The sequence below is a fragment of the Hibiscus syriacus genome, unplaced genomic scaffold, assembly GCF_006381635.1.
Source record: "Hibiscus syriacus cultivar Baekdansim isolate YM2019G1 unplaced genomic scaffold, ASM638163v2 tig00111837_pilon, whole genome shotgun sequence".
In the NCBI taxonomy this organism is placed as follows: Eukaryota; Viridiplantae; Streptophyta; class Magnoliopsida; order Malvales; family Malvaceae; genus Hibiscus; species Hibiscus syriacus.
In genome coordinates, this window is record NW_024063194.1 from 233,868 (window position 1) to 245,619 (window position 11,752).

Consider the following 11,752-nt stretch of genomic DNA (forward strand, 5'->3'; position numbering starts at 1 on the left):
ACTTCGAATCAGAGACGCCTCACTTGAGGGATCAACATTTCAATGGAAAGTTCATAATGAGAAGAACTAGTCCGAACAGAAGAGTGAAGATTGCATATTGAGAAGAACTTGGAGCTTATAGATATTAGATGACCAAGCTGGATAAAATTGGTGCTTTATGTCTTCGCTTCATTCCCATTTCATAACAATGAGCGCAGAGGGGAAGCTGTAATCACTAATTTTATCCCAAAAATTAATTTAAAATAAAAATATATCTGTCATACCCTACTGCCATGCACCAACTCTCCCCTGCTGACACCAACCCTCCCATGCCCTACCACACGCCACCACCATGCCAACAGCTTCCTCACTAAAACCTCATCAACAATCACAAATAAATATTTGTATTATTTTACATGTAAATTGGGTTCGTATAAACCCAAAAAAAGAGCATATTGTAAAGGGGGTCTCTCTTCTTTTCTTTCCTCCACGCAAAAAAAAATCAAATTGTAAAAGGGCCTCTCTCCCCTGTGTTTTCTTTCTTTTTATCTAGAAAAAGTTTGTAACAATTCATTTCCCATTTTTAAATATCAATATAATAGTAACAAGCATATTTGAGGATATTGATTCAATTTTTCTAGCAATTTTTTTTGGGTTCTTTTTTTTAGAATAGAAGTAGAAAATGAAGAGTGGGTAGCATTTTCTAGGTCATCGAGGTTCATGTCGTCATTGTTGAGTGGCTTGCCTGAGAGACTTTGGTGTTTAGGGCTCCCTGGTGTGTCAGTTTTAGGTTTCTAGAGGAGGAGGTGAGTTAGTTTAGAGTTTTGGGGTTTATTTTTAATTAATCGACCACCAAGAGTGGTGGTCGGAGGGTTGAGGATCATCGTTGAGCGACAGTCTTAGACATTGGTTGGTTTCGGCCGAGAAAGATTAGGGGAGAGGAAGAAGAGGCTTGGATGGTTCAGTTTTCCACCGTTCGACGTCGACGTTGTTCGGAGCCAAAGAGGCCACCATGGCGGTGGCCAGTGCGCTTGGTCCTTTTTTGGATTAGCGTTGATGTGCTGAGAGGGAAAGGGAAAGAATAAAATAAAAAGGGGAAGGATTTTGGTTTTTCACGTTACTGAAAAGAATAAAAGGTGGGTGGTTAAATTTTAGGTAAATTAGGAAACAAGTCCCTAGGTTCCAAGGTACTTCATGCTTTTGTCACCCATAACTATGGATAAATCACACTTAGGTCGTAATATTTTAGGCGTAAATTTATGTTTTAGTCACTAGTTTTAGGGTTAAACCATAGTCCAGGTCCCCTATCTTTGTCGTGTTTTTGCATTTTGGTCACTAGACCTTTCGTTACTAATTTCTTATAATTTTATCATTATGTTTTGTTTTATTTTAATTTAGTCACCGTTAATTTCTTATTTAACTACTGTTATTTTAATTTTTGCATTTTGGTCACTATTTATATCTTATTTAACTACTAACTTTTATTTTCTGGCATTTTAGTCAATGTTATTTTATTTTATGCAATTTAGTCCTTGATTTATGTTTATGTTTTTTTTTTATGATCTTTTTAATTTTTTTATTGTTATTTTATTTTATTTTAAAATTAGGTTTATTAATTGTTTTGATTATTTCATAGTTTTAATTCTTAGATTTAATTCTAAATTAGATTAATAGTCGAATTGAACTTAGAATTTAGTATGACACCCTAGTTTAATTATGGACCAATTCGAGTCGAGTTTTCGCATAAGATACTCGATTACTTGAATCAATTGTTTGACTTTTAAAATTTATTAATAATTAATATTTTCTAAAAAAACTTTAAGTTTAATAATTAAGTTTTTAATTAGTCCTCAACTTTAGAAATTGTTTATTTAGGTCCTAAGCTTTTAGATCTTTTAGAAATAGATATTTTTAGATCTTGACCTTTTTAATCCTCGAATTTCGATTAGAGCCTTAATATTGACATAATTAAATAGGTTAAATAAAGCCTCCACTTCTAGTTAGACTTCAAAATAATCCTCCTAATTTAGGGAATAATTTGAGTCGGCCCTTGTGTAAATGCTCGAGGGACCATTTCGGTTATTCGATACAATAATTGGTTTAAAATTGAATAAGGTTAATATTAGAAACTACACTTCTAGGTTTATGCCTTTAGGTCATTTAATTTTCATAATTTACGGCCTTAGGTTAGAAAAAGCCTTTAATTTTCCTTAGCATAATTAGGATTAAATAAAAATTTGTTTGATTCCATTGTTTCTTAAACCTAAGGCATTGTTCACTTATTAAAGAATTAATGGTATATCTCTCGTAAGTATGCTAAAGGGGTGACTATTGGTGATTCCTGAAATAGGTCGACATCGTTTTCAAAGATCATATCATGAATTTCTAAAAACGAGGCAATATTCAGTTATTAGGCATAATAGCTTATCTCCCGCATTTACAGTTGGGAGCGAATGTTATCGGTTTAAATAAACAAATAACCTTTTCAACTTTGCATCCGTAATGATTTTCAAATAAATAAATCTCAAACTCAAATTTTTTTATTTTAAATATAGGGTAATCAACTAGGTACCAATTTTTGGGTGCTTGTGGGGTACTGATCTTTCCTCACGCGTAACTGACTCTCGAGCCCGGTTTCTAGATTTTTATAGACCCTAAAACTCAATTCTTTGATAAAAATAAAATGTTTTATTAAAATCACTTAGTTCTTATGGTGTACCAATCGCACCTTAAAATGATTAGTGGCGACTCTTCACATTTCGAAAAACATTTTCAAAGAAAAAACCCCCAAGTCTGTGTTGATCTTTCCCCGCCCGAGCGAAAAACGGTGTCAACAAGCCCCAAAGGAGCTTAAGGAAGTGAAAGTCCAACTCTAGGAGTTGTTGGATAGAGGATTTATTTGACCCAGTGTTTCACCATGGGGAGCATCATTTCTCTTTGTCAAGAAGAAAGATGGGATGTTGAGACTCTTTATTGATTACATGAAACTGAACAAGCTCACGGGTAAAAACAAATATCCTCTGTTAGGATCGATGATTTGTTTGACCAATTTCGAGGGGCTTCTATCTTTTCAAAGATAGACTTGAGGTTTGGTTCTTATAACCTAAAAGTGAAAGATTCTGATCTCCCAAAGATTGCTTTCTGTACTAGGTATGGGCATTATGAGTTTTTAGTGATGTCATTCGGGTTAACTAATGCCCCTACTGCTTTTATGGATCATATGAATCAGGTGTTTCGACCTTAATTGGACCAATTTGTAGTTGTGTTCATCGATGAAATACTAGTGTATTCTTAAATTAAAGCAGAACATGATGAGTATTTAAGGATTGTTCTACAGACTCTGAGGGAAAACAAGTTGTATGGTAAGGTAAGTAAGTGTGAGTTTTGGCTCAGCGAAGTGACTTTTCTTGGACATATCGTTTCCGTTTAGGGTATCCGGGTGGATTCGAGTAAAGTTGAGGCTATTCTGAACTGGAAGCAACCTAAAAACATATTTGAGATCCGTAGTTTCTTGGGCTTAGCTGGTTACTACCGTCGTTTTGTTGAGGGGTTTTCCATTATTACAGCTCCTCTAACGAAACTATTGAGGAAAGATGTTCCATTTGTATTGTCTAAGGACCAACGAGCTAGCTTTGATAAACTGAAGACTTTTCTAACTCAAGCCCTAGTGTTGATTCAGCCTGAGCCGGGGAAGGATTTTTCTGTCTACAGTAATGCTTCTCTCACTAGATTAGGATGTGTTTTGATGCAAGATGGGAAGGTTTTCACTTATGAGTCACATCAATTAAAGCCACATAATTGCAACTATCCAACTCACGATCTAGAGTTAGCTGTCGTGGTTTTTGCTTTGAAGATCTAGAGACTATCTCTATGGAGAAAAGTGTTACATTTATATCGATCATAAAAGTCTGAAGTATATGTTTACCCAGAAAGAAGAATTTGAGACAGCATCACATGTTGGAACTTCTGAAGGAACATGATTGTGAGATAGAGTATCATCTGGGTAAGGCCAATGTAGTGGTCGATGCCTTGAGCCATAAGGTGATATCTGATTTAAGAGATGTGTTTGCCAGCTTGAATTTGGTTAATGATGGCAGTTTAATCGTCGAGTTGCAGGTTAAACCCACTTTCCCCGAGGAGATTAAGGTAAATAGCTCCTTGATAGCTAATTGCTTCTCATTATTAAACAGGTTGAGCAGGGATCGAGTTCAGAGTATACTTTGGATCATGATGGTATTTTGTGCTTTCACAATCGTTACTGCATCCGTAAAGATGATGAGTTGAGATGGGCTATTCTACAAGAGGCTCATAGTAGTCATCATGCTATGCATCTTAGCGAGATCAAAATGTACAAGAATCTTAAGGAGCACTACTTTTGGACTGTTATGAAGAATATTTCAGATTTTGTGGCGAGGTGTCTGACTTGTTAGTAGGTTAAGGTAGACCACCAGCATCTGTCTGGATTTTTATCAAGGACGGTCCTGACATTTTAAGGGCCCTAGGCAAAATAAGAGGTAAGGGCCCTTAAAAATAACTTAAAATTCAAGAATATATTTCGGTAAACGCCAAATAAATTTTTCATTAAAAATTATATGAGTAGATTCTATTACATTACCCAACATTATTTTACCAAATATATAAAGAGACATCACAATTTTTCACTCAATTTACTCATATTATGTCTTCAATCATCTCTTAAAATCGTTTATATCAATCGAAAATTGACGCCTCTGACCTACAAAACAACATACACAAATTCTCATAAGAAACAGTTTCTTCTAGCATTTTGAGATGCAAAGTCATTGATAATAACATCAACATCAATGTTTCCTATCATCTCCTTCTCAATAGCTAATGTTGCTAAACCATTCAACCTTTCTTATGACATTGTGACCTCAAGTATGTTTTTATTAATTTAAGATTTGAGAAACTTCTTTCAGCTGAAGCTACGGTCACAGGCACAATTAATAAAATCATATAAGCAATTGAATCATTCGGATAACGATCTGCAGATTTGAAAAACTTAAGAATTTCAGTGGCGGATAACAATTATGTCGACAAAGTCATTTGTAAGACTTTCAATTCAGATAAAAGATCATCTAAGTCAACATCCAATGAATTGCCATGAGAAAAGGTAAAATGAAAATGAGCACAACATTCTTTCAACTCATTATCATCTAATAACTTTAGCTTATTTGAATCATATAAAAATCAAAAAATACTTTCAAATGTCTTCAATTGCTCAAATCTATTATTCAAAGAAGTAATTTCCATATCTACCTCAACCAAAAAATAATTGACTCCAAAAGACTCTTCATGTAATACCCCAAAAATTTAGAGTTTAAGGAATTAAGTGGTGATTTTTCCCAAAAAGAATTTTATTCCATAAATAGATAGTATACTTTTGAGAGTGGGGGTTTTATAGAAATCATATTTTGGATTTAGAATTTTAGTAAAGAAAAATTAGAAAGGGTAGAAACAGGTAAGGAATCAGTAATTTAGATCGAATTGGAATTTTATAAAAATTTGAAGGATGGTATAAAATGGTTGGAAAGATTATTTTAATATTTTAGATCAGAGAAAATTTATTTGGAAATGTGCAATTTTTCAAGGGGTTTTATAGAAATCATATTTTGGATTTGGAATTTTAATAAAGAAAAATTAGAAAGGGTAGAAGTCGGTAAGGAATCGGTAATTCAGATCGAATTGGAATTTTATAAAAATTTGAAGGATGGTATAAAATGGTTGGAAATATTATTTTAATATTTTAGATCAGAGAAAATTTGTTTAGAAATGTGCAATTTTTCTTATTTAACCGAAACATTGGAATTTAGTGACTAAAATATAGTTTTTGAAAAGTTCAAGGGAAATTTCAGAAATTAAAGTCAAATTAATTCATCTTTGACTTTGAAATATGATAAGAATGAGTTGTCATGATTTTATGGTGAATAAGAAGATTCATTAAGGGTGATTTGGTCTTATCCCAATTAAATGAATATTATATTCATTTATAGTGGAATATAGTTTAAACAAAGATGAAATGCTCTCTTCTTCTCCAAAGTTGCGTGGGTTTTCTTCAAAGGTGAGAGAAAGCTTCAACTCAATTTTCAAGCAATTTCCTTAGGATTTTGAGTATAATGTAAATAGAAAATTGTTGTATGCGAAAAACGCTATCATTTGGTACCAATATTACTTGATAATCTTGTTATTGTTCAAAGACCCCAAATTATATAGTTTGTGTTCAAATAAGGTATCATGGAATTGGTGATGAATCTTGATGTTTGTGAGGTAGTATATACATATTCAAGCATGTATGATAAAATTTGAGTATGAATATTGAGTTCTATATAGAGAAGTGGATTTTGAAGTTAAAGATGGGATAAATGAGTATTAATGAGTTTAAGCATGTGTATGTGACTTAAGAACATGAAAGGGGAAGAATCATGGAGTATTGAAGTTGAAATGAGTGAAATTTCGTGCTTAAAATTAGATTCTTAAGCAAAGTGCATCGATATACAGGTGGTGCATCGATACACCCTTCAATTAAAAAACATCAAATACAATAAGTGCATCGATTCATAGGCAGTGCATCGATGCAGGCCATAATTGTTAAGCTGGAACGGAAATGTTGTAGAAAGATTAACAATAAATATTTTTATTAATGTTGAAGTTATAATGGTTAGTAAATACACTAACAATTGGTAATATACATTTACTCAATGAATGAGAGATAGATCGAAATCAAGCTCCCGAGTCGAGTAAGGCTAAAGGTAAGGGCCAAGTCTCAGAGTAATCATTTTCCTAATCAAGATATATAAGCAAGGCGAACCAAGTGAGTGCATCAAATTATGCACGTACATGTGGTAATAGTTAAAATAGCATGATTTATTAATGTATGTATAGTGATTACCAAATGGCACTATATGTGCTAAAATGATAAGGAGATCATACTGAATGTATGAATTTCCATATGGAGCACCAAGTGTGCTAAAATGATAAGGAAATCATATTGAGTGTATGGATTCCATATGGAGCACTATATGTGCTAAAATGATAAGGAAATCATACTGAGTGTATGGATTTCCATATAGAGCACTATATGTGCTAAAATGATAAGGAAATCATACTTAGTGTATAGATTTCCATATGGAACACTGAGTGTGCTAAAATAATAAGGAAATCATATTGAATATATGGATTTCCAGATAAGGCATTATATGTGCTAAAATGGTAAGGGAATCATACTGAGTGTATGGATTTCCAAAAAAAGCACTAAGGGTGCTACAAGGATAAGGAAATCATACTAACTATATGGATTTTTATATAATGCACTTCATGTGCTAAAAATGGTAAAGGAATCATACTAATGGTATGGATTTTTGAATAGGGCACTTTGTGTGCAAAAATGAGAAGGAAATCATATTAAGTATATGATATTCCACATAGAGTACTAAGATTGCTAATATTATAAGGAAATTATACGAATTGTACAAATTTCCTATGGAATGTATGGATTCCAATAACGATTAATAAATGAGGTTAATGACATCAGTGATACAAATTATAGTAAGTATATTGGTAAAATAAGCTTACGAGCATATGAAATTATAGTAAGTATATTGGTAAAACAAGCTTACGAGCTTATGAAATTATAATAAGTATATTGGTAAAATAAGCTTACGAGCTTATGAAATTATAGTAAGTATATTGGTAAAATAAGATTACGAGCTTATGGAATAATGGTATGTATATTGGTAAAATAAACTTACGAGCTTAGGGATTTAATGGTAAGTATATTGGTAAAATAAGCTTGCGAGCTTATGGATTAAATGGTATGTATATTGATAAGAAATTTTATAGTATTTTGATCATAGTAAAATATTGGATATATTGATAACATGATTTCATGGTATTTTAATTTTGACATTGAAATGCATGAATTGTATTACATTGTTTATTGTTTTAATTGCCTCACTAAGTATATACTTAGCGTGTGATGATTTCCACACGTAGGTAAAAAGCCAGTAGTGGAATAAAGAGTTCAAGGTGACATCAAGCATCGAGGAGTATATTTCAATATCAGTAAGACATCCTATGATGAAATTTTGACTTAGATAGTGGCATGTAATTAATAATGTTCAATTTATTTTATTAAACTAATTTGGAAACAAAATGGTAAATTTATAGTGATGAAGGATTAAGTTTTTATGAGTTTTAAGTGTTTTTCAAAAAATTACTGTATCAGTGCATCGATACATATTTTATGTTCAAATTTTTGGTGCATCGGTACACTGTTTACTATTCATGGGTATTGTTCATCACTGTTGATGGTACTGTTCATACGTATAGTATTGATCATGAAAAAGTATTTTTTTTAAAAAAATTTGTTATAACAAATATAATTCATCAATATATACTAGTATTTTATTAATATAAGTTCAAATGTGTTGTGATTTTGTAAGAACATTGTTTTAAAAAGTCAATGTGATATCTCATACTCATATCTGGGTCGGGTATGGGTTGGGGTGTTACATTTAATGGTATCAGAGCTACAGGTTTAACCGATTCTAGGACTAAACCAAGGTTGTTTTGAGTAAAAAGTGTATACATGCCACTAGGATGTCAAAAGTTACTGATAGTTGTATATATAATGTGATGATGTTTATAGGGAGTAATGTTATTCTTTACTAATGTATGATGATTCTGACTATGTTTAGATGTCATAAATTAAAGAAAAAAGGTTAGAAAGTTGATAATGTTTAAAAAAAGGGTCGAGATTGAAATTGACCCAAGAGAATCTGACACGACTTCAGTATCACGCCTTAGAAGGGTTAATGTTGTTAGGGATTTTCCTTCATTCAAGTGGAAGAAATGCCCCAGCTTTCAATGACGTTTCTGAATTAGAAGAATTTATAATAAAAAAAATTAAATTGATTACAAGAAAATTCGAATCGGATGAGGATCCAGATGAGATTTCTGAATCTAGTGATGATTCTGAGGTTTTTCCAAGTAAGCTTAAATAAGTGAGAAATATTTAAGCTAAGTATTAAATTGTTTAAAGAATTGTTGATTTGAGTAAGATGAAATAAATAAGCAGTAATAAGTTATCCGTAAAAAGTTTAAATAAAGTTGAGTTATTAGTTAATCCAATGATTATGAGTTGGATTGAGAATAGATATCAAGTCCATAAAAATGGATGGGGTTACCTTGTGAAGGTAAATATGCGAAAATGGGTTTTCTAACCTTTCGTGCTATAATGAACTATTGTATAGATCGAGATTGTTTATCAAGAACTTGAAAAGTGTCATGTTCGTAGTTAGTTGAAAAATAGTAAATTTGCTTGATAGTGTGATTTTAGCATTAACTGCTATGAAGTTATTGCTACAAATTTATCAAGTTTTATTATTGCACGATATGAACATTAAGACTTTCATTTGAGATTGAAAATGTTTCAACTGTTCAAAAATATTATTTTTGGATCTTGAAAAGTTATATAGATTTCCCTAGGAATGAAATAAGGAATTCTAAAGTGGAGATATTCAATTCAATTTGATAAAAAGGTGTTATTATGGTGGAAGACCTATGGGTCATGATCCAAGTGTTGGACGGAAAAATAATAAATGTCTGATAAAGATTCAAGAGTTTATGTTATTGGTGAATCTTATAGGATTATCCTTAACGAGTTTAAGAACATTTTGAGCAGAAGTTGGTTGTCTCTGCATTAAGGTTGGGTTAATAGTCGCAAGAAACGATTAATTTAGAAAAATGCAGAGAAGTTAAAATTTTAATCATTGATGAAAAAGTGATATCATCAATAAGTGATATCAGCAATGGTTACGATTAAGATGATGTAAAAAGGATGTATAGCTTTTGTAGCTAAGGTGATAGATACTCAAGTATCTTAACTAATATCATATTATATTTCCATAACTCGAGAATTTTCAAGTGTCTTTTTAGATTTATTATTTGGGTTACCTCTAGATTGAGAGGTGGAATTCAATATTAATGGTTATCAAGTCATTAATCATATATATGTGGGTTCACATCGAATGGTTACAATTAAGTTAAGAGAATAAAGAACCAATAGCAAGAACTGCTAGATCGGGGATTCATTAGACAAAGTGTTTCACCTTGGGATGAACCAGTGTTGTTTATAAAAAAGATAGATCTATGTGATTATGTATAGATTATCGATAGTCAAACAAAGTAACTATCAAGAATAAATATTATGTTCTGATGATTGATGACTTGTTTGATCAGCTAAAGAGAACAACTATTTTCTCTAAGATTGATCGTAGATCGGGATATCACCAATTAAAGACTTAAGAGGACAATGTTCCGAAGATAGTTTTTCATTACACTGTATAGACAATACGAGTTTGTAGAAATGCCGTTTGGTTTAAAAAAATACTGTAGAAGCATTCATAGATTTGATGAATTGAGTATTTCAATTTTACTTGGATTAATTTGAGGTGGTTCGTATTGATGACATTCTTGTATACTCAAAAACAGATATAGAGGATGACATTTATCTTTGTATTGTGCTTGAAATACTTAAGGATAAAAAGTTGAGAATCAAGTGCTCTCAGAATTGTTGTAACTGGTTTTTATTCTAGAGAAGAAGTGGTAAAAAGTCATTATGGATTTTGTTATAGGGTTACCTTTGATATCAAACAAAAAGGATTCCATGTGAGTGACAGTGATCAGTTAATTAAATCGACACATTTCAATTCGATGCTAATGGATAATACATTGGATAAATATACATAGTTGTATATCAAGGAGATAGTTCGACTATATGGAATGTCAGTATCCATTGTATTGGATAGGGATCCAAAGTTCACTTTAAGATTTTAGAAATCTTTGTATAAAGTTTTGGGTACTTAATTGAATTTTAGTACGACTTTTCATCCACAGATGGATGGTCAGTCAGAGCGTACTATTCAGATATTAGAATATATTCTTAGAGCATGTGTGATTGATTCCAAGGAATCATGGGAAAAGAAAAGTAATTGTCTTTAGTAGAATTTTCCTACAATAATAGTTATCAATTGAGCATCATGAAGATGGCTTCGGATGAAGTTTTATATGGGAGAAAATATTGAGCACAATTGAATGGGTTTGAGTTAAAAGATCGAAATTTGGTTAGCCAGATTTATTGAAAGAGGTTGAGGATAAAGTAAAGATCATTCAAGAAAATCTCAAGATGGCATTTGATTGACAAAAGTCTTATACACACTTGAAGCGAAAAGAGATTGAATTTCATGAAGGTGATAAAATTTTTCTTAAAATATCACCTTGGAAAAAGATATTTCGCTTTCGGCGTAAATGAAAACTAAGTCCATGATTCATTGGATCTTATGAGATATTAAAAAGAGTTGGACTGATGGTTTATCAGTTAGCATTAACTCCGGAGGTAATTGAGATCTAAAATTAGTCAAAGTTCACAATGTTATTCATGTGTCGATGCTTAAAAAGTATCGATTGGATCCTTAACATGTCATTGCATCAGAGGAAAGTAAGATCCGACCAGATTTGACTTATGAAGAAGAAATCAATTCAGATCTTAGCTCAAGAAATCAAAGAACTACGTATTAAGGGGATTCCTCTAGTCAAAGTGATTTAGCAAAATCATAATGTCGAGGATGTTACTTGGGAAAGAGATGATGATATGAAGAAATAATATCCATGACATTTTCATATCAGGTTGAAGATTTAGAGCAAACAAGTTCAAAATTTAATGATTAGCATGATCTTCACAAATACTCAAATT

At 31.8% G+C, this 11,752-nt stretch overlaps 1 protein-coding gene across 1 annotated transcript; it reads left to right on the forward strand.

The window, feature by feature from the left end:
• Positions 1-3,933: 3,933 nt before the first annotated feature.
• Positions 3,934-4,409, forward strand: LOC120171916. Its single transcript, XM_039179524.1, has 2 exons — positions 3,934-4,125; positions 4,170-4,409. The coding sequence occupies exons 1-2, from the start codon at positions 3,934-3,936 to the stop codon at positions 4,407-4,409; spliced, it is 432 nt and encodes a 143-aa protein (XP_039035455.1).
• The last annotated feature ends 7,343 nt before the right edge of the window (positions 4,410-11,752 follow it).